Source organism: Sinocyclocheilus grahami, unplaced genomic scaffold (assembly GCF_001515645.1).
Source record: "Sinocyclocheilus grahami isolate Dianchi unplaced genomic scaffold, SAMN03320097.WGS_v1.1 scaffold550.1, whole genome shotgun sequence".
Taxonomy (NCBI): domain Eukaryota; kingdom Metazoa; phylum Chordata; class Actinopteri; order Cypriniformes; family Cyprinidae; genus Sinocyclocheilus; species Sinocyclocheilus grahami.
In genome coordinates this window covers 55,525-80,035 of record NW_015505729.1, presented here as the reverse complement: position 1 = coordinate 80,035, position 24,511 = coordinate 55,525, and the positions used below count along the sequence as shown (strand labels likewise).

Here is a 24,511-nt window from a genome sequence, read left to right as displayed (position 1 = left end):
AAGGTTAATGCTTATGCTCCGATATAATTTGATCGTAACAGTAATATAACAGTAATACTATGAAATATTATTACAATTTAAAATAACTGTTTTCAGTTTAATTTATTTTAAAATGTAATGCATTCCTGTGATGGCAAAGTTTTACTAAGTTAAAATTTTACTCCGGTCTTCAGTGTCACACAATCCTTTAGAAATCATTCTAATATACAGATTTGGTGCTCAAAAATTAAAATATTTTGTAACATTATAAATGTTTTTATAAAAATTATATATTTACTGTTACCTATTATTTTCGTAAAAAAAAAAAAAAAAAAAAACCTTACTTGCCCCAAACTTTCAAACAAAACAGAGCATTATATACACTATTAAAGGGGTCATATGATGCTGCTAAAAATAACATTATTTTGTGTATTTGGTGTAATGAAATGTGTTTATGCGGTTTAAGGTTAAAAAAATACATTATTTTCCACATACTGTACGTTATTGTTTCTCCTCTATGCCCCGCCTTTCTGAAACGCGTCGATTTTTACAAAGCTCATCAGTCTGAAAAAGCAAGGTGTGCTCTGATTGGCCAGCTATCCAGTGCGTTGTGATTGGCCGAATACCTCAAGCGTGTGACGGAAATGTTACGTCTCTTACCATATTGTGATGCCTGCGGCAACCACATGTGACGACCCCGGACTGGACTCCGCTTCGTCCACAGTGAAAACGGATCCGGCAATCCACAGCGCAAAGTTGAAGTATTTCCTCAGCAACCAGCACGGATCAGCTCCAGGCATGACTAAGCAATATCGTCCTCTTTTGGAAGGCCAAACAAAGTAGTTTTGCTTTCACAACGAAGCACACAGCACCTTCACAACATGGCGGCGGCGGCAACAATACTACAGCGAGAATAAAAGTTACGCCTTCTTTCTTTGCGTGAACATTATCATATCTCTTTGGATTTGAGACTTTAGTCTTTGCAACTTTACAGATCTTCTTTATGCACCAAGAGCTTGTAACACTCCAAAGAGAAAGAGAAAGAAAAAATTTAAATCGCATCATATGACCCTTTTAACATTTGCAATCATAGGACTTAAGCTTAACTAAATTTGTGAATGCATTTTTGGTTCCCATCACATTTGATCCTTCAGTTTCAGTGGGGACTCAGAACTAAACGAGAAAAATGGTAGGCCTAAGTCAAAAATAAAACACACAAATTAGGCTAATGGTATTAATTATAAGCTCTATAAACATTTGGAGCCTAACTGCATTTGTGATTTTTCATTCCTCAGTAAATCCCTCGAAGTCTTCCTCCTCCATATCACTGTTAAAGAGCTCAGCCAACTCCGGAGGTAGACAAACTGGCATGCCCACCTCTGTCGAGTCATCAGATTCGACATTGTGATCCTCAATGACACCAGTCTGCTGGAATCCTGCCAGGATGGTGTCGAGGCCATGTCAATCCGCTCCACAACATCCTTGAATGTTGCATGATGCATCCTCCCGGAGGTGAAGCTGTGGTCACCATACTGGTTTTCCACAACTGACATTGTGGTGTAGTGTGACACGGGCCTAATAGTTTCAAGCAGCACTGCAGAATAATGTTGCCATCGGAAGAAACAGCAGGTGTGAATAAATCAGCGGTCAGGGTTTCCCCACACCTCTACCTCGACTGGATTATTACTATAGCTGTCACTCTGTCGGCCACCAACGGAAACTTGTTCTAATAACATCCCACACGCAGGAGCGTTGGTCGATCCCAACATGACCGAAAGTGTTGTGCGGTTTCATCTTCTCTGGCCACTGCATGAATTTTTCAACACCGACCCTGCTCTCTGCAAACCCCTGTGGAGCTCGACTGTGCCCCATGGAACTGTGGGTAGATTCAAAGCCTCAGCCCACACACCACATCACAGAAATCACATACGCTAATGATGAGCGATGCATTTTGATATAGGGATTATTAATAGACCTGGGCTTGGAAACATTCAAAATATAAAAGTAAAATAATTTCAAACTGATGTTAATATAAACAGACATGGACTGTTTCTTTTTTAATACAATGTTGAATGTGAGCGATACGGCAATTGCATTTCCAATGGGATAGTTTACCACAAATGAAAATTATGTAATTATTTGCTTACCCTCATGTCTTTCCCAATCTGAATGCTGTAAGTTATTAGATTTTTTTAATGCTTCTGGAAGATATTACGAAGCCACAGCCATATCACCCTGCAGCCCAAGACTGGTTACCCACTGAAGCTAAGCAGGGTTGAGCCTGGTCAGTACCTGGATGGGAGACCTCCTGGGAAAACTAGAATTCTGCTGGAAGAGGTGTTAGTGAGGCCAGCAGGGGGTGCTCACGCTGTGGTCTGTATGGGTCCTAATGCCCCAGTATAGTGACGGGGACACTCCTGACTGTCCTTTGGATGAGACGTTAAACTGAGCTCCTGACTCTCTGTGGTCATTAAAAATCCCATGGAACTTCTCGTAAAGAGTAGGGGTGTAACCCCGATGTCCTGGCCAAATTCCCTCCACTGGCCCTTGTCAATCATGGTCTCCTAATAATCCCCATCCACTGAATTGGCTCTATCTCGCGCTCCTCTCCACCTGTAGCTGGTGTGTGGTGAGTGCACTGGCGCCGTTGTACTGTGGCCGCCGTCGCATCATCCAGGTGGATGCTGCATACTGGTGGTGGTTGAGAAGAGACCCCCTCATATGATTGTAAAGCGCTTTGGGTGTACAGCAATACACAAAAGTGCTATATAAATGCCTCATTCATTCATATTATCTATACAGCAGCAGTTTAGAGTGGCCACAACACTCTATCACATCTACTCATGCAATGAATTCCAGGGCATATGAAGTCATTGTTCATTGATAATCTTCACCTCCACTGCTGCTCTCAAACAAATATGGCATCTGTGGCAGGTCAATAACATCAAATGTCATTGGTTTTAGAATGTCGCCAAATGTCATGACATCTTGTTTGTACTTTCAGGTGAATCTTTGCCACTAGCCACCTCCAACCAGATCCTTATCCGCTTCTCTTCCAAGGGCCAGTCGAGCTCAAGAGGGTTCCACCTGGTCTACCAAGGTAAGTTGAGAGTTTCGAGTTCTCTTCCTGTATTGCAAAAGTGGTTTTCATTTATTTTTTTTATTAAAGGGGGCATAACACACACAGTTTCACCCAATCTCATGTTAATCTTGAGTACCTATAGAGTAGTACTGCATCCTTCATATCTCCAAAAAGTCTTTAGTTTTATCATATTTATAAAAGAAATATACAGCTTTACGATTCTCTCCGGAAAAAGCCGAGCTCCTGGAGGCGCGCCGTGGGCGGAGCTAAAGAGTGACGAGCACTTGAGCGCCAAATGCCAACAAAACAGATATTTGATGCCGTTTCACTTACCATCTGCAGTTCCAGGTCATGACCGGGATCTTTTATAGCTGGGACCGCTCCATCTTTCAGTATCAAATGATGTGCAAAGCCAGCGTCGAACTGGGCCTTGTTTATAAAACGGTCGTCAACAAACACACTTCTTTGGAGACATTCTTCCTGACTGAGTCCCGTGCAGTGTTGCTGCCGGATGAAGCTCTTTGATGGGCGCGATCTCGCTCTCGCTTTGGTCGATATGTGCACGGGCACGCTATTCTGGGAGAAATGCCCATATAAGGAGTTCCACCCTCGTCTACATCATGAAGAGCCACGATCGAAAAAAAACTCTCCAAAACTTGTATGACCCCGGAAGTAAGATTTTTAGCACAGAAATACGTCCAAATTGTTTTTTGAAACTTTGTCCATGCTTAGCACGAGAATCCAACTCTTTAACAGTGTAAACAACTCTGAACGCATGAAACAGCATTGTATCCCCCGCCCTAGGGTTGTGTGCCTTTTAGAACTGAGTTGAGAATGCCTTTTTAACTTCTAATTTTAAATTGAGAATTTGGCAGAAAATATTTAAACTGAAATGAGATTCCAAAAAAGCAACAGTTATTTGTATAATTTTTTTTTCAAATAATATTGATATTTTAATAATAATAATAATACGATATGATTATATTTATAATATTTGTATTACCCATATGCTGTATTTCCAGAAATTGTATGCGATATAAATTTAAAATACTCCCTTTATATGGTAATGGTAATGTTGTAATTTGTTAACCTTATTTGATTGGTAACCTTATTGATGTAAAATGCATGTTAATTTCATATAGGCTCAAGTTCATTAAATAATATTAACAGAGACATGTTTTGATTTTAATAATATATTAGTAAATGTTGAAATGAACATGTGTTTTACATTACTAATATACATACACACTATTTACACAACTTACATTATTATTTCCCATGAATTCACCCATTTTAACCCAAAGTCTCCAAATGTTTGAAATCTTCTGATGGACACTTTGAATTTCTTCTCATTTCATTTCATTAAATTCAGGTTCAACATCTTAAAATGTCTCGATCATGAACTGGAAGGAAACCAATTGTTACGTTCTCAGTTGTGGCCAAGCCTACTATTAACTGCACAAATGTTGTGTGTGGGACATTCCTATCATAACTTGTGGTTATGTGAAGCAGTCAGTTCTGATTGAGACAGGCGCAGTCATCTGAATTAGGTACTGAATTATTCAAACAATGTGCCCATGGTCTTTCTTTCTCTCTCAGACACATACACACACACATATATTACAAACAATGCTTTAAATGTGATGTACCTCTTTGGCAGCCATGGGGCCTCCTGTTAAAATGTGCTTTAACAGCCTGCGTCTTTCTCTATAATAGATAGCAGGGTTTTTAGGAGCTAAAGCAGCGTTATTGTATTATCTTACCTCCCCTGTGGTCTACAGTCGTATGCTTGTTCATTTCCTGCCGTGTCCTTAAAAGTACAGCATCTTATAAAAGTGTTAAAAGTAGTGGTGTTCTGGGACATTCCAACCAGCTGTGTGCACTGTTCCTACTGTGTGGTTCACACTTAAAGTGCCAGTTTCACTAACAATCTGGTACATGACTGCATGTATTATGTATTGCAAAGAATTTCTCACTTGGCAGGTGCCGTAAGGTCCTGAAGGTCTTTTGTTTGTACAAGTTAATCTAACAGTGGTGCATTTATTTGCTTTAGCTGTCCCGAGAACCAGTGCGACACAGTGTAGCTCAGTCCCAGAGCCCAGACACGGAAGGCGCACAGGGAACAACTTTGCAGTGGGAGCCGTGGTGAGTTTTGAATGCAATGCAGGATACGTCCTGGAGGGGCCCAGTGCCATCGAGTGCCTGACTGTACCCAACGCTCTGGCCCAGTGGAACGGCAGCATGCCCAGCTGCATTGGTAAGAGCACTATCACCTCACACTTCTCTCACCTTCCACGATCATCATTCCAACAAGAGCCAGATGTTGAGTGAGCTCACCCATCTAGTATGTTGATGAGCAGGGGTCTCAAATTCAAATTACCTAGGGACCACTAGCCGGGTGGTGTGCTCTATTGGGTGCAAACACATATACAAGTGTTTTTACAAACATGAATTTGAACTATATTCAGTTATTGGCACAGCTGAACAGTTATCGATGCATGTACAGACCATTTTGGAGGTTTACTTACTCCATTTAGTTGGGTAAGGTTGCTTAGATTGAAATCCTTAGAGGTTTCCGTCTCATTAGGACACCAGAAGCATCTCAGTTTGGCTTTAATATAATGTCAGTTATATCAAATATCATTATTTATTTATTAAATGCAGGCATTTATTTATATCTACATTTGTATTTTATTAAAGAAATAAATATTTTCATTATTTATTAATAAATGAATACATTAAACATATTAGCACAAAACGTTTACAGCAACAAGTTCACACATAATGTTTATAAAAATGATGGGCAAAATATAAATAACAAAAACAACCAGGACACATACATGTAGGTATTTAATTTAGTGTTAATTAATACATTAAATACATTTTTTTTTTAAATGGCTATAGAAATATATCTATCCAATTATTAATTTGTGTATTTATTATTATTCATTAAGTATGTATATATTGTATTAATAATATCTTTGTTATATTTAGCATATGTATAGCTGAAATATAGTGCAAAAATAAATAAATCAAGTATTTAGTCAGGTGGCCGAAAAATATATACATAAATACATACAAAGAGCCAGGACATATAGGTATTTCATTTGTTTAAATGATTGTTTATTTATACATTAAATTTAAAATATAAAGACAAAAAATTTAACGCAACTAACGGGGTCTGTGCACAAGCGTAGTTTGAGTGAAGCTAGGATTGATAAGCCAACAGTTATAAGCTTGTTACTTTAATAACCCTGCGTTTCTAATGTTCCTGTGGATTTAGCTACGGTAATTCATGTTTAATATAGCTTAATATAATCATATATAATATAAAACAACCACAATTATCATACCAGTAATTTCCCCTGTACTTTCTATCCACAATATGTTGCAAATTATGCATAGCATTTAAGTTCATAATGGAGGACCCTTGTGTGAACATTCTCCTATTGATTTCAATTCAGTCGTTTTTTTTCAAAGCAGAACACTTGTTTGTATAATCGGGCCATAGTACATTTAATCAAAAGGGGAGAAAAAAGAAAAGCATGAAATATGAATATAAATATATATATTAATATTAAATCATGAAATATTAAAATATTAGTATACAGATTTTACGTTACACTGAAAATGGACACGTTGCTAACTACTGTAGCTTAGCAGCAACAGATTAAACCGGTAGTTGTGTATAACTTGATTTAAAGACTTTGAATCCCTTGTTCCACTTGTGTGCTTGTGCACAGAGCCCATTCACAGTTTCTAAAAAATATTAAAATGTAATTATTCATAATTATTATATATAAACATATGTAAATATTCATAATTATATATAAAATAAATAGAAACAAGACATCCATCTACTGAAGGCACAGCTCCTCAATGGGTACTTCTAGAGTAAATAATGACATTGTAGGGATAATGGGAGCAATGCAGCTTTGTCAGTTTTCCTTGGAAATTTTATGAAATAGTACAACTTTTTTTTTTTCAGTTAGTAGATCTTACACTTGCTTAAGTGATGCATGTTTACTTGCGTCCCCATCCTCAAAGCGTTTGCTTGGATGAGCACTGTGTTAGATTCACATCACAGCTCTGGTGGTTTTCCTGTGGGGACACAGAGCAAACAGACTCCTGCTCCTCTTGAGAGAGAACCGTCACCAGCAAACTCTCCCTGTGCCTAACGAGCAACGGCACACAGCTGTGGGCCAGCAGTCATGGCCTCCAGCGTGTCACACATCCACAAATGTGCACATGTGGCAGATGTTGCCGCAGGTATCTGTGTGTACACACTCAGATATCCACACTCATGTGCAGCTGTTTACATGTGCGCTTCACTGCAGCTACCAGATGCTTGACCACAGGAGCTGCATGAGGAAGAAGGTGGTGTCCTGGAAGATTACAAATGCCTTTCCATATTGTAGGCGGTTTGTGTGCTTTTCCTTCTTTACCCGCTCTTGCATCATTTTGTGTTTTTGTCTGTGCTACAGTGCCATGTGGAGGGAATCTAACCCAGCGGATAGGCACTATTCTGTCCCCTGGATATCCTGAGCCCTACCTGAACAGCCTGAGCTGCGTATGGAAGATCAGCGTGCCAGAGGGAATGGGAATCCAGGTTCGGTCCTTCTAGCAACAATAGAACACCATTTCCCCCCTTTTCTAAGGCCATTATGAATCAGAGCATGTGAGCGAAGCGGAGCGGTGTGACGCTCCGCTATGTTTTGCGCTCTATGGACGCGCGCTCCGCTCAGTCGCTCTAACCGCCCAAGCAAGCGCTCCGTTAATATTCCTCTCACGCTCACCGTGAACCAATTTCCGCTCAGATCCCGCTCCGACATAAAATTTCTCTAGTAGGCCTAATTGTTTACTGTTTGTAACGAAATTCTTGGATTATTGTCTAAAATTAAGCATGCTGATAAATAGCAATTATCATGTTTCAGAGCGAAATTCTTACATTCTTCTTAATTTTATTAATTGTAATGTATTAATTAAAATGTATTAAATATATGAATCTAACCTTAGCAAACCTACCTAAAATGCAAAAACTGAAAAAGTGCATTTGATTTTCGTTAACTTTATTTCCGTGAAAATAGCTGCAGTTGTTGTGCAATAGAACATTCAAAACAGGCTAATTAAAACACAAACGCACACACACGAGATGAAATGTGTGTAGATCTTTACAAAATACACCTGGATTATAAAGCCTGTGAAAAGCACACGCAAGATAAAATGCACTTAAAGAACGCTTGGTTTATGAACTGACGTCAATGAAAGAAACACACTTTCTAGTGTCAAGTTAAAATAAACCATAACTGCGGGGAACTGTGGTCTATTAAAACATCTCTTGATGTTTACTGGATTTTAGAATTAACTTTAAGAAACATTCGTAGCACATCCTCCTGCTTTCTGGCAATGTGCCGCTTCAGATTCCAATATGAATCATTACTAACTCTCCCCGCACTCCCTCTCAGTTTCTTCTCCCTGCTCATTCTTAACTTACTTTACTTTACATTTATGTATAAGGCTTGCAACTTCGTTGAAACAATATCTGAACTCCATAACTGCTCTACTATTCTCGATCTCTACAGATTCTCGATCTCGAACAAGCAAATCACCAAACGGCATTCTGGGTTGAGCGAGCGGCACTGAGCGTTTTGAGCGAGCGGAGCGGAATCTTCAGAAAGGCGCTCTGCGCTCTTAAGGAAATATTACCACTCCGCTCACGCTCCGCTCACATGCTCTGTTATTAATACAAATGAATACAAAACATGTTAAGTATATTTTGCTCTCCAAGGCAGCATTTACAGTATTTGATACAGTATACAAAAATACAGTAAAAATAGAAGTATTGTGAAATATTATTGCAATTTAAAGTACTGTGACTATTTTGCTATATTTCAAAAATGTAAATTATTCTTGTAAAGGTAAAGCTGAATTTTCAGGAGCCATTACATATGTTGTGCATAAGAAGCATTTCTTATTATTGTGCTACTGTGGAAACAGTGATACTTTTTGGATGAATAGAAAGTAAAAAAAAAAGCATTTGCTTGAATTTTTTTTTTTTACATTGTATATGTCTTAACTATCAATTTTGATCAACTTATTGCATCTTTGCTGAATAAAAGTATTAATTTCTTTCAAAAAAATCGTACTGACCCCAAACGCAGCAGCCGAACTTCCCATCAAAACAGCATAGCATTCAGACACAATAAAGCACAATATGCTTTTTTCTTGTTCTTTTTTGGAAAAATTAATATGAATGCTTTTTGTTTGCTGATTGTCTGCGGTTGGTTTAAATGCCAAATTTATAAAAAGTTTATTCAACACTATATATAGACTAATTTATATTCAAGTGGGATTTTTTTCTCCTTGGGAAACTTATGATAATTTCAACTCCAGTCATATCAAATATGTCATGAATGTCACGTGGCATTTAATGGCATATTTTTAAAAGTATATATGGGCTAAGGTGGGCTATTATAGCCTATATGGGCCAAATACATGCTTTTAAAATATATGTTATAAATAAAATATTTAATATACACCACCATTCAAAAGAGGGTCGGTAAGATTTTTTTAATGGTTTTGAAACAAATCTCTTCTGCTCAGTAAGGTTGCATTTATTTGATCAAAAATACAGTGAAACAATAAATCTACAATTTAAAAGAACTGCTTTCTATATTTTAAAATGTGTTTTTCCTTTCATGCTAAAGCTCCATTAATCCAGCTTTCAGTGTCACATGATCCTTCAGAAATCATGCTGATTGCTGCTCAAGAAACATTTCTTATTATTATAGCTGTTATATATGGCTGAAATGGTTATGAAGCTTAATAAAATGTGTGGAGTTGTTTTAATTTTTTTTAAATATAAATTTGAAATGAAAAATAGATGCACATGTAAAATGCAAGACATGGAACATATCAGCTGTAATGCTGCGTTCAAGTCCTCCTGGGATGTTCGTACTTACGAGTTGACAAGTCGTAATTACAACGTCAGGTGCGTTCAAGTCAGTTTAGTCGGCACAAGATGGCGGTGTACCTTTTTTTTTTTATAAATTACAAGAAAATACAACAGGGTCTGCATTTTTTTACTTGGATTTCAGCTGCGTAACAAGAACGTGACCAATTTAAGTTTATAGGACAACTAAACTATCAATTTAAACAAAAATTTACTGTCAACTACAGACGTTGCATCCATCTATTCCGCCATTTTTCTCATTGACACGCCCCCAACTCGGAAACTCGGGGCTTAAAGAAAATTTCGAGTTTCCCACTCGTAATAACGACTTTGTGGTGGCGTTCATGTGCGTTCAACTCGTAAATACAATCTATCCGACATGACTTGAACGCACATCAAAGGCAAAAGACCGTAAACTTAGATTTTTGTCGAAAATTAGTTATTGATATTTTTGGGACATTCGAGATATCCTTTATCTTGTGTATAAGTATCTTGAGTCAATTTCGTTGTTTTTCCGAGAAAATAATGGGACGTCTCAACCGTAACTTTGAAAAGCCCCGGAGAAGCCAAGGCAGAACACCGTATAACATCAGTTACGGCTCTTTCACTTTGTTTGGAACACTCAAATTGAGTTACGGCATTCTGCCTTTGTTTAGCCGCGCGTCAATATGAAATTACGGTGCCGGCTTGGAGTTATACGTTGTTCTGCATTTGTTTTACTGTCCATTAATGTCACCACATTTTAATTACGGTGTAGACAAACGAATTAGATAGATTGCAATCTACCAAACAGCTCCATATAACAAAGCACTGTAAAGACTAGATACTTGGCAGAAATACGTAATCGTGAATAACCTTTAAAGATGTTTTTTTTTTCTTTTTGTAATGCAGATTATTCACCAGGCTGTCAGTTGGACGCGTGTGGACTCGAATGCCGTAGCTAGCATGATCAATCATAAAATCAGTAGCCTACTAACAGTTCGCAATTAAACCCATATCCTACCTTTTCTTGTAAACCAATAAAATCAATCCATGGCGATGAACGTCATCGGAGATCTTTAATCCACAAGCATTCTGAGCATCATTCCTGCTTGCTGGCGTTCACATCAATCTACAAGTCATTATTTTAGTTTAGGCTATTTCATACAAGTCAATATAAAAGCAACTATGCTATGTCTAGCATTATTTTACGTTACGGAGCATAGCAAATAAAATGGTATCCACTCACATGTTTAAATTTTAGTCTGCTTGTTATGGTCAAAAAAAAAAAAACATTAATACAGTCACATTTCTATATGCAATAGCCTATATGAGACAGCCCATGATCACTAGATTTTATTCAGGTGTTACTATAACGATTTTGTAAATGGTGATCAGCAACCAAATATTGATAATGTGGAAGTTACTGCCTTTTGCCTTGGTGTGACTTCTCACGTTTTGCAGACAGTGCAAAGACAGAGTACATTAACTTCAAAATCGGAGTAAAAATCAAGTTTGAGCTCACAATTTTTTAATGTAGATCATTTTCATTACTAAAACATGTAATTGTTAAATTTCCAGAGTCCTACCTATAATTAATTTGGCTGGACAAGTAAAAAACAAATTTTTCTCAGTTTCACACTCTAGCGAGTTAAGGTATTTTGCCTTTGTAGGGCAGCACAACACACTGACATACAAAAAAAAAAAAAAGATTTGAAATTTTATGGACAGTTCTGGTGCAAGAAACTATGGTGGAGAGAGACAGTATCAAAATATGTAACGAATCAACACTCTTATCTCTGTTACTGTGATTTTTCTAGCACTGCCAGAATTTTTCAGGGGTAAATTCAGTTGTATAATGCTGTTATCACTTCCTGTGCAGTGTGTACTGGGCTGAGTGTCACTACATATTCTTTGACACTTTTAAATGTGGTCACAGTAGAGCATTTAACAAGTCTTCAGTGCTTCAACTCGGTTACTTTTTTAGCCGTATCAATTTTTCATTTCAGTGCAGACCATAAAATTTTAGATTCTCAGGGAGAAGGCAGTTATAATCTTCATATTATGAACAGTATCGCTACAGCCATAACTTCCTCCAGTCATACTTCATAAATGTATTTAGGCGTTACCTTTTTGGCACCTCCACAAGCTGGTTGTAAAGAGCTTTTTGAGATTATTTGCCACCTACTGTGGGTGGCCGTCTCTCTAAGGGATGGATTTCAATCAATGATGCAATAATGGGTAACACTTTATTTTGATGGTCCCTTTTGAACATTCTGTTGACAATAAGTAATGTTGCACCTACATGCCTACTAACTCTCATCAGATTATTAGTAGACTGTTTGCTTAATATCTGCTAACTCCTTATTGTCATGGTCGCCTAACAGACATTGTACTGACTATAAGTAACTTTGCAAGTACGTCAACTTATTCTAACCCTAACCCTACCAGTCTACTGATACTCTACTAATACTCTAATGAGAGTTAGTAGACATGTAGGTGCAACGTTACTTATAGTCAACTGAATGTGTTAAAGGGACCATCAAAATAAAGTGAAACCTAATAAGGTAATATACAGTGGGTACGGAAAGTATTCAGACCCCCTTAAATTTTTCACTCTTTGTTATATTGCAGCCATTTGCTAAAATCATCAATCAAGTTAATTTTTTTCCTCATTAATGTACACACAGCACCCCATATTGATAGAAAAACACAGAATTGTTGACATTTTTGCAGATTTATTAAAAAAGAAAAACTGAAATATCACATGGTCCTTAGTATTCAGACCCTTTGCTGTGACACTCATATATTTAACTCAGGTGCTGTCCATTGAAAAACTTGTTGTATCTTTCCCAAAAAGACTCATGGCTGTATTGGATCAAAAGGGTGCTTCTACTAAATACTGAGCAAAGGGTCTGAATACTTAGGACCATGTGATATTTCAGTTTTTCTTTTTTAATAAATCTGCAAAAATGTCAACAATTCTGTGTTTTTCTGTCAATATGTGTTTGGGTGCTGTGTGTACGTTAATGAGGAAAAAAAATTAACTTAAATGATTTTAGCAAATGGCTGCAATATAATAAAGAGTGAAAAATTGAAGGGGGTCTGAATACTTTCCGTACCCACTGTGTGTATATATATATATATAATACATTATCGCATCTTTCATTATGTCTATTCTAAAATTAACTCCTGTAGCCTTTGCCTGTGGTTAATACAGCTAAAGCTGTAATACAGACTCTGTTGCAGGAGAAGACCTGATGAGACCTGACTATTAAAGTCAATATGAAATGGGCCCATGGCTGGTCCCTGAGGAACTTCTGAGCAGAGTCACATGTATTTACTGCTCTCATTAAATGCATACAGACATAGTCATTCCTTTCATTAGATTGAATTCCTTAGGGGTTTTATTCCCATTAGGACACCAGAAACTTCACAATTTGGCTTTAATACAATGTCAGTTATATTGAAATCATGTTTTTAAATACTGATATTTATTTATAAATATATCCGTCTTCTTCATGTCTTATTAATATCAACATTTTAAATGCAGCTATAAAAGGGTGAAAGTAGGCAAGATGAGCTGTGGTGCTTGAATACGAGTGATTTTTATTTATTTATTTATTTTTTCCTCCAAGTAGCATCTGCATCCATCTCTCCAGACTTGTCTCACACTGTTGGATACAAATGTAATCAAATATAGCTCTGAATCATGGGAGGAGTTCAGGACCGCTTACTTAATTGCCTTTAACCCAATTCATATACTTTTCACTGTAGGAGAAATGGAACCATGCAGGAGTGATTACAGCATCACCAAAAGTAAGAGAGACTGATATGAAGAGGCAGCGGTTTGAAAGGAAAGAGGTGCAGATTGGGAGACTTAAGAGAGATTCCTCTACAGCTTATTGTGCATATTTTTCTTCTGGTCTGTTGTCTGCTGGGCTTGGCAATATTTTTGATTAGCATTTTTCGTGCATTCAAATTTTATGTAAAAATATGTATAGTTAAATATTGCTGTGTAGTGCTATGCATTGCTAAATTGGTGCACATAAATTAAATGGTTTAAAAATCGTTCAAGTTTATTTAGTGAACAGTGTGGGAAATATGCCTTGATTATTTCTTAACTAGATTTTTGCTGTCATTTACTTTTTCACCTTTTCATGCCAATTTGTTTAAAATGCTTGTGCAGTAATTATTGCCAAAAGACTAAAAATACCAACAAAATGATACGTATGCACTTGTGGGTCTGTGAGCTGGATCATACTCATAATTTCTGCCAAGCCAAAAAGGAACAAATATCATTGAACAATTTAGTTTCAGGTCCATGTACACTTGTTTCATCTTTAAGTTTAGGAAAGAAGTAAAAAAATAGCTCTCAACTGATGCTATAGGGTGGATTGATGGTGTGTTTTTGTTTTGTGTCAGACAGACTGCTCATGATGGTCTGGATATAGAACTAACCCCCTCCCTCTCATGAAATTTCCAATTCACTATGTGAATCAAGCACAAATAAATGTGCCATTTGACAACAAGGCTATCAGATGTGACAATCTTCCAGCGATAGCCACAGTCATGCCACTGTGACCAGCCAATTTCTAGGCTTGTTTGAGGCTGGGGCGGAAAAATAAATGTCTACCAAAATATTTACAGGACTGAACATTGGAAAAACTATGTGAACAGCATATACAACAAATGCAGAAAAATGCATCTCAGATTTGAAGATGACATTTGAAGGGTTATATAACACATCAAATAGGCATTTTAAAATATCTTTATTTGGCACATTCTTGTAACTTTTCAAGACTCAAGCTATAAAAGAATATCATGCCTGATAGCCAAGTGCCTATAATATTTTTTTCAGTGCAATCCACTGATACTCACATAGAAGGAAGTTGCTGTATTATTTCCTTTGTTCTGTTCCTTTCTCTCAGATCCAGGTGATTAGCTTTGTGACTGAGCAGAACTGGGACTCTCTCGAGGTGTTTGATGGGGGTGACAGCACTGACACCATGCTGGGGAGCTTCTCAGGTGGGCTGTCTAATACTTCTATAACTCAGTTCATTACATAAACACATTGTCACAATCTTGCTTTTTTTTTTTTTTGCTTTGAATGCTTGGAATATTCCTATGTGGATGTCTGAGAAAAATGCACAGTTTGTCTTGCACAGAACTGTAGTTTTGCATCAATATTTAGACCACTGTATGATGTATGAACAGTTTATACATCATAAGAACAATTCTCTATTGTCGCCAATGCATTTGTGTTGCACAGTAGAGAAGTCTGAATTTTCCCTTTTATTGGCACAAAGAGCAGGCACAGATTTTACAAGTGCCCTAGAGAGAGATAAATGAATGATACATCCTAAAATGAATAACAGAGTACAGAGTGAAGACAAATGAGCCAATCATATCCACACACACTGAGCCATATGACTAAAAGAGCTGTATAAACTTCAGACGAATGCATGCTTAACGATTCTCATCTGCATTGGACTTTTAGAAATGAATGCTTAAGGAAAAACAGTGTGTAGTTTTATTGTATTTTACTTGACTTTTAAACAATAGTGCAGAGCACAATGTAAATTCAAAGACATCATAAAACTTGATATTCAGACAGTTGTTTTATATTTCAGAAATGTCTGTGTACTTGCCAAGTGAAAATAAATGCATGATGTTTGGTTTGCAACTTTGCTTTAATGTCATCTCATGTAAGATATGCATGATTTAAAATACTGTATGCAGAATAAGATAAAAACCTCCACATTATTCCATAGATATCTTAAATTGCTTGCGACAGTTCCATGCCTTTTTTTTCCACTTGTATCTTTAGTAGTTAGCCAAGGTTTTCATCTTATATTTTATTTCAGCTTTATTTTCAGCTTTGTTTAACAGAACCGATTTTAATTATTTTAGTTTTAGTTAACAATAACAATGTGAAGTGTACAAAGTTTAATTTGCCACTATCAAAAAAGATGTTTTGTACAAAAGTCAAGGACACATTGATTCAACTACATAACCACAATATGCTTACGGATTCGTTATTCTACAGGCACAACAGTTCCAGCCCTCTTAAACAGCACCTCCAACCAGCTCTACCTGCACTTCTTCTCAGACATCAGCGTCTCTGCAGCTGGTTTCCGTCTAGAATACAAGAGTAGGACATTTGTTGCGAGTCCTGTGCATCTGGACTACACACACATCTCTAAAAACTCAACTAGCTTTTGCATTCAACTTAATTCCTCTCTTTATTTGTCATGTTTTCTTGTTTTCTCTCACAGCTGTGTCCCTCACCAGCTGTCCTGAACCAGTAGTACCCATGAATGGCTTCAAAGTGGGCGAGAGACTCCAGATGAACAGTGTGGTGTCTTTCCAGTGTGACCCTGGATATACTCTGCAGGTGAGACTGAACTTGCCAAAAGTTGGACAAAACCGTGGACACAATGCAGCAGTCGTTGTTTCAGGACACAGAAGTTACATCAAGTGGTACATACAATAGTTAATTGTACAGAGTACCAAAAAATCTATAAAACGCTCTCGGTAGCAAATAATTAACTGCTCAAAACAATGTGGTCAGAGGAAACCATGATTAGTCTTGATTTGAGAGCATGTTATGCAACCTGGCCATGTTGGCACCTACCTAATTTGTCAAACTTTTATGGAAAATAAATGATTTTTCACAAAACTAGTGTAGAGTTTAACATTTCACATCAACAACAAAAAAATTTCCCCTGGGAAACTTATTTATTTTTCTCTGTGGACTGCTTACATTTATGTACTAGTAGTAATGCCAAGGTCATGTGTTCAAAAGACCTTGCAGTCTGTTTTTTTGGATACAATGTTGGTTGGAGAGATGGGGGCAGTGACAGTTAATGATTTTTCTGATGCCTGGCTCCATGTTGCTCATCTGCTTTTTTACATTTTCATTACCTGTTGGTGGTGCTGGGTAGATTACTTACAAATAGTAGTCCATTACTTAATGCAAATCACATGATGAAATTTGTAGTTAGTTACGTAATCTGTTACATTACATATTTTAGGTAATATAATCAGACTACTTTTTGATGACCTGAAAAAGCTCAAATATTATGCAATACAATAACTTATGAAAAATACAATAACTTATGAAAAATTTATGTATTTTATGCATATTAAGTAATCATGTAATGAATAAAAAAGTAACTGTAGTTTGATTATGAGTATTTGAAATGTATTTGAAAAGTATTTTACATATAATCAATTACTACCTCACACTGCCTGTTGGTCACTGCTGCTCGGGACAGTGTGCAAACCTGACAGCTATTTCGAGACAGTTTGAAATTAGTTTACATCTGCGATTAGTAGTAGCATAGACTCGCTCAGACTAGATGCAGACTTAAATCAAGAAAGGATTATGAGCTTCAGAACTTGGCTTAAGAAAGCCCAAAAATCTTAGGGGGGAAAAACTAAACTGGATGGTCAGAATGTGGCCAGTGTGAATAATGAATGAATGAATGGAAGTTTTTATTTTTTATCTTTGCAGGGAGTCTCCCATATCTCTTGCATGCCAGGGCCTGTGCGCCGCTGGAACTATCCGCCTCCTCTCTGCATCGGTAATAACTTCTGTCATCTTTATTCATTTATTTATTTTCTAAATCCTGGCTTCTACAGATTTATAAGTTCAGATCCACTACAGAGTCCAGAATGGTAAAGAACTGCACAGGTACTTATGTCTGTGTATACAGCAGCCCCAAAAACTACTCGGGCACTTAAACCACATTTAAAAATGTATGAATCTCACTGCATTAGGTAACAAATGATCAAACGAATGATGCTAGAGTGTTTCACAGAACTAACTTTGCTGAGAAATGTTTGCAGTTATTGCTTTTATCTAGCTGGTCCCAAACTGATTTGTAGTGGATGTATGATGTCAGTTCTTCTCAAGTTCACATAGATGTCCTAGCAGAATCGCCACATGTGTAGTTCATCTCATTTAACTATGAACAGGATGCCGTGTGACAAGTGCACTCGTGCCATCTTTCTTTAAAAAAATGCCATTTGGTTTGTTAATTTATGTAATGATTTGAAAGGAGCAGGGATCACATGATCAAAATAATAGCATTGCATGTTTCTTGAGAAAAACCTAATAGTGTCCTATTAGGTACTTATTAGTTCTATCTCCTGCTGTGATTGGCGGAGCTCTTGAGATGATTCATGGCTTGGGCGGTCATCAGCAGTTTCCTGATTCCTGCTACTTTTTCAAAGACATAGAGCACATTTTTAACCCCTACATTCAGGATCTGAAGCTTTGTAGGGCTTCTCAGTACATCCATAGGGTCTCTTTGAGTCCAAAGCCAAGGCTTTAATCAGAGTGATATTTGAATCAATCAGTAGTTTAGACTCAAAGCCTCGAAAGGAGGAGGGGATAGAGTATGCGTTTTCACTGATATGAGAAGATTGAAGGCTACAGAGGTGCTCGAGTGGCCTTTGATAGCTTTGGGAAGTGATTTGGCCTTTTTAATAAATGAAAGACTTATTTTTCCTATGATGTCAATTGAAAAGCTAATGTGTTACATTTCTTTATTCGGCACAAAGCTTTTAGGGTCACTGCACAAGGTAGACGGCATTGCTAAGCAACGTGAAACATCAATCGACTTGTAGCCCACACAGGTTGCTGAAGATATAACAGTACATTGCATGTTTACACATCTTTCCAAATGGATATATATCTTAATTAGTTAATTATATATCTTAATTGTTTATTATTAGAGGCAAATTAAAAGAATCTTGCTTACTTTCTTTCACAAGTAAAGTTCAAATTTTCTTGCTTCCATTAAAAGCAAAAGATGTATAATATTGCAGACATAACCAATTTAAAATCCTTTAACAAATTTAAAATCCATCTCATGTATATCACTTAATACATATCACATATAAATTAGATTTTGGGTAACAGTTTAGAACAATGCTCTGTCGTTAATTAATAACTACATAGGAACAAATTACTAATGCCCTAATAACATTCTAGTAACTACTATTAACTAACAAGAAACACTGATTAACGATTTAGTAAGTAATAGGGCTCAGTTGAAAGTGGTAGTTCACTATTAGCTAATCAGTAACTACTATTTTTTCATATATACAAGAGAACTACTAAGAGCTACTATACAGGTTCATAATTAATGCGAATTATGCATAATGTATAATTAATTCTTAAGTGAAGATCATGGTAACCCACTAGTAATGACTCAAGTATTACCAAATCCTTCTAAAGGCACTACTAATTATTTGAATCAGTATTCTAAAGTTAAAAGCATGATAATTCCCTATTGTTGACTGACGTCATTGTAAGCTTTTGAGATATATGTAAGGTTTTGGATAGTAATGACTCAAGTGTTACTACATCATTCTAAAGGAATTACTAATTACTTGGATCAGTATTCTAAAGTGAAGATCACGGTAACCCACTAGTAATGACTCAAGTATTACCAAATCCTTCTAAAGGCACTACTAATTATTTGAATCAGTATTCTAAAGTTAAAAGCATGATAATTCCCTATTGTTGACTGACGTCATTGTAAGCTTTTGAGATATATGTAAGGTTTTGGATAGTAATGACTCAAGTGTTACTACATCATTCTAAAGGAATTACTAATTACTTGGATCAGTATTCTAAAGTGAAGATCACGGTAACCCACTAGTAATGACTCAAGTGTTACTACATCATTCTAAAGGAATTACTAATTACTTGGATCAGTATTCTAAAGTGAAGATCACGGGAACCCACTAGTAATGACTCAAGTGTTACTACATCATTCTAAAGGAATTACTAATTACTTGGATCAGTATTCTAAAGTGAAGATCACGGGAACCCACTAGTAATGACTCAAGTGTTACCAAATCTAGAAAAAGGAATTACTATCCAGAATCTTACAAAAACCTCAAAAGCTTACATGATTTTGGTAATTACTAGAGAGTGATCGTGTTATTCACGTTAGAATACTGATCCAAGTTCCTTCTGAAGAATTTGGTAATACTTGAGTCATTACTAGTGGGTTACCATGACCTTCACTTTGGAATTAATTTAGAATTAATTATTAATAATTGCATTATGCATTACTCATTAATTATGAACCTGTTTACAGTAGTTCTTATTAGTTCTTATGGAGGTATGGAAAAAGTAGTAGTTTTCAATGCGCTCTTAGACTTTTGTATCCCACTCTACAAAAGCCTTGCTGGCTCACCAAAATAAAAAAGTTTGTTTTCAGGTCAGTGACAGCAATTTTCACTTTCAGTCATCTGCCATAAATATATACATATATTCCCACCAATCAAAAGAAGTGGAAATAGCCCGTTGGTCGTCTCATATCATTCTCCAATGATAGCCTGACAGCTGACCACTGTTTTTGTTCCGTTGTTTTTATTGGTCTTTAGAAGTACTTTAACCTTGAGCACAGCAGGGTTGGCTTACACCACGGTATGTGTTTTCTACAAATGAATGGTTCTAACACTGGTCCCACCATTTTTCTTTTCAGCTCAGTGTGGGGGAATCAGAGAAGTAATGGAAGGCACCATCCTCAGCCCTGGTTTCCCAGGAAACTACCCTAGCAACAGTGACTGCACCTGGAGGATTTACTTGCCAGTCGGTTACGGTGAGGACACAGCAGAATGAGCAGATGCTGTTTAGAAAGATTGTTGTTAATGGCAGCGAGTTCTAGTTTAAGATGAACTGGATAAAACTGGTAATGCTAACCATGATATTTTACTGGTTTGTTACTGGAAGTTACCAGAAATGGCAGCTGTAATGCATCAAATTCCTACCTTTTAGCTACTAATGCCAATCACATTTTTAATATTTCATTTTTAGTATAGAATATGCATGCATATTAGCTGGACAAGCCTGAATAAAATCATTTTTAGTGTGATTGAAGCTAAAAAAGCTAATTTGTTGATTCATTTGTTGTCTGATTTTGCTGCAGATTTGAAATATGATATAAAAATAATATCAGCAAACTTTTTGACTGTATGTCTATTGCGGTAACATTTGCAGTAACACAGATTAGCTGTATATTGAAGGAAAACTCTAGTTAATGGTGAATTCCCTAATCTAAAGTGTTACCCCTATTGCCTATATAAAAATAGCCGTTAGCAAGCTGGTTAGGATATTAATTTTGCTAAACACATTTTGTTTTCTAATACAAACAGGGGCTCATGTGCAGTTCTTGAACTTTTCCACTGAGGCCAACCATGATTTCCTGGAAATTAGGAATGGACCTTTTGACACCAGCACAGTGATTGGCAAATTCAGTGGGCAGGACTTACCACCATCTCTTCTAACCACTTCACATGAGACTACTATGTATTTCCATAGCGATCACTCTCAGAATAAGCCTGGCTTCAGATTTGATTATCAGGGTAAGGAAACTAAATAAGAAACTTTGAAAGTTTTCTTATCAAGATTAACCATTAAAAAAAAAAAGCCTCCACATATTGTTGTAGTTAGCATTGTTGTTGCAGTTCCGCCTTTGCACATTTATTTTCTCAGGAACCTCAATTTGAATGCCATTTTCAATACCTTGCCAAGACGATCAGTCAAGATAATGAGTAAACACGGTAATAACCCATTCTCTGTGAAGCTGTGCATAAAATCCATCAGGTATAAAATGCTGCTGATGCCAGAATCCAAAGTAGAATACGAGTCCAATGAGTGAATTTAAAATTGTCATAGAAATGGGCTTTTCTAGGATGGATCTGTGAAAGCTATCAGAATTTACACTATAATGCAATGACAATTTGCAGTATTGAAATGGCTTGTGAAATCAATATTTACATAATTATGTGTACATTAGCATATAAATCAAGCATTATATCTGTCAGTATTCCCTTTTGCAGTGTTTTGTAAGATGCTCTGATCCACAGAAATTAATTTCTTTAATTGTGGTCATTCAGTCTGAAAGCTTCAGCGTATTTCCTTTTGTCTATGAGATTTGAAAAATAATTTAGAAAAAGTTGTGTAACGAATCAGCTCATGACAGGAAATATGAATAATTAACCATAACTAGTTATGATTAATTATGAATATTTTAGATCCGCTGTAGATATTTAGCTGACCTCTCAGGGTCAACTGTCTTGTCAATTCTAAGAACGTTAATTTCCTGGTTAAGGGAAATAACTTTCTTACTGTACAATTCTACAAAAGCTTGTAGCGTAAATCTGCATGATTAGTGACTCCGGTTATGAGCAAACAATGAACACGTCAAGTGTGATACAAGTAAGGTTTTATTAACTACATAAACACTTAAACTAGTCCAACATACTACATAAACACATAAACTGGTCTAACAATAATGGCTCCAGACTCAGACAGAACTAATGAAAAGAAATATAAAGCATATGATTTTTTTTGTTTATTTCAAGATTTTTCTTCAAAATTAATTGAAAGACACAAAATATAGACAGGAAAAAAAATAAAGAAACGCAAAGACATCTTGACCCAGAGACAAAATGTGGTGATGTTTATGTGTTCTAGTGTTTTCACTGCCTGCAGTGAACATTGATCACTTGGTTGCATTGCCATGAATTTCAGACCTGCATGTCTGAGAGAAAGTTGTCGGAGCTTTGATTACATTTGCTTTGAATCAAATCCCAATGCTTGTTGGGGTACAGCAATCAGTTGATTCCATGCATATGGTTTACATGTAAAATTCACAGAATCTAAGTTTAGATTGGTGCTTGGAGCTCAGAGCAATTTTTCTTTTTTTGATGAAAGTTGATTTCTTTGAGGTGTCACAAAAGATGGACTTGGGCCTGGCTTTCTTCTACCAGGTTCATAAATAAATCATAAATTTTCTTCCCGTCTTTCATGTATCAATATGTCTTTTCCAGCCTATGAACTTCAAGAGTGTCCTGATCCTGAACCCTTCCGCAATGGTGTGGTGGTTGGGGCTGGTTATAATGTGGGTCAGTCCATCTCATTTGAGTGCTATCCAGGGTATCAGCTGATGGGACACTCCATTCTTACCTGTCAACATGGCACTACGCGCAACTGGGATCATCCGTTTCCTCGCTGTGAAGGTACGACCACCTCCATTTTCTCCCCCACACCAGTAAACATCTGGTATGCTTACTATTTGCATTCTGAGAGGACAGATTTTATTTAGTAACCAACCTAGTTTGTAATGTAATGTGTCAGATTTAATATACTACACATTGTCATGTAAAGCATTGATATTTTGGAGGTATAAATAATCTGAGTTACACACTGGAATGTGATTAATTCCATTCATTATAAACAAATATGAGTTTTAAAGGTTTTGTTCAGAACATGAAAATTCAGACATCACTTGAGCACCTTCACATCGTTCCAAAACTGTATGACTTTCTTTTCCCAGTAGAACACAAAAGGAGAGGTTTCACACCATGTTCACGCTGCTTGTTTTCATACAATGGAAGTGAATGGTGACCAGGGGCTGTCAAGCTCTACAAATAACAAAAAGTACTATAAAATAGTTTATACATAAATAATTTACTTAACTACTGGCAAATACTATATGTATGTTTAATTATTAGCTTTGTTCTCCCCATCGTCACTCCACCTTTGAATGTGGGGTCCAGGAGGGCAACTGCACATAAATGTAAATTATTTACTGTAAACCATCACTGCAGACTCAATGGCTTTATTCTAACATCTCCTCAAAAGGGGTGATGAGAAACGAATCGAGTTCATTCTTGACCCACATTATCATGCTCATTTTTCTGTTGATTCAATGAGTTAATTATTTAGCGGGTCACGAGGTAACATATGCACAGGGGATGCTGAATGCTCGTGTGGACGTAAAGACGGTCCAGGGAGGTACTCAATGGGCTGACATTGCATTTGCAGCCTCATCGTCTTGTTCAGGCGCCAGTGCTTTGCCCAGCATCACTGCACAGGTGAACCCGCAAATAGAAACACACATTATTCATCCGCTTTGTGTTATAATAATCCACACAAAGAAAATTTTAGTATCAACCTGGGCCTTTTTAGAACACTCTTGCACCATGCGTAATTGAATTTGTAGTAATCGAGCGCTCTGGTGTGAGAGTGAAAAAGGAAAGAATAGATATGATGCATCACACCCCCATGCTGTGTAATATGAACAGTCGAGATGAAAGATGTGACTATTTTTCTTTTAGACCATCTCAGCTGCTTGAAAGTCTCCTACTATAATATTTACATAAGTACCTCAGAACAATATTCTTCAGCTTTAGTGGATGTTTAACAGGTAAATGGCATTTTTGATGGGCTGCGAAGTCACAGCTAGATTTAAAATGAATGCATATTTTTATAATAGCTTTTAATACTGATAAAATCAACAGACAATGGGCATTTTCAAGCATCCTGATTATTTAGAATTTTATGGTGTCCATATAATAAACCCATACAATAATGGGTTTAAAGGTTAAATTCAGCCAAGGCTGACTGTATATTTGTTTGACATTTGAATATAATTGTTTATAGGCTGATCGTTGACCATGCGCACACTCAAGTTTGTCCATCTTTA

At 36.7% G+C, this 24,511-nt stretch overlaps 1 protein-coding gene across 1 annotated transcript in view; it reads left to right on the top strand.

The window, feature by feature from the left end:
• The window catches only part of csmd2 (CUB and Sushi multiple domains 2), a 294,566-nt gene that overhangs the window by 228,510 nt on the left and 41,545 nt on the right, over positions 1-24,511 (top strand). Inside the window, exons 32-42 of the mRNA XM_016238904.1 lie at positions 2,984-3,079; positions 5,115-5,318; positions 7,546-7,670; positions 13,770-13,811; positions 14,924-15,020; positions 16,042-16,146; positions 16,271-16,389; positions 17,512-17,581; positions 20,504-20,620; positions 21,174-21,383; positions 22,854-23,042. Coding sequence (XP_016094390.1) covers positions 2,984-3,079; positions 5,115-5,318; positions 7,546-7,670; positions 13,770-13,811; positions 14,924-15,020; positions 16,042-16,146; positions 16,271-16,389; positions 17,512-17,581; positions 20,504-20,620; positions 21,174-21,383; positions 22,854-23,042 — 1,374 coding nt within the window. The remainder of the gene's footprint in view (positions 1-2,983; positions 3,080-5,114; positions 5,319-7,545; positions 7,671-13,769; positions 13,812-14,923; positions 15,021-16,041; positions 16,147-16,270; positions 16,390-17,511; positions 17,582-20,503; positions 20,621-21,173; positions 21,384-22,853; positions 23,043-24,511) is intronic.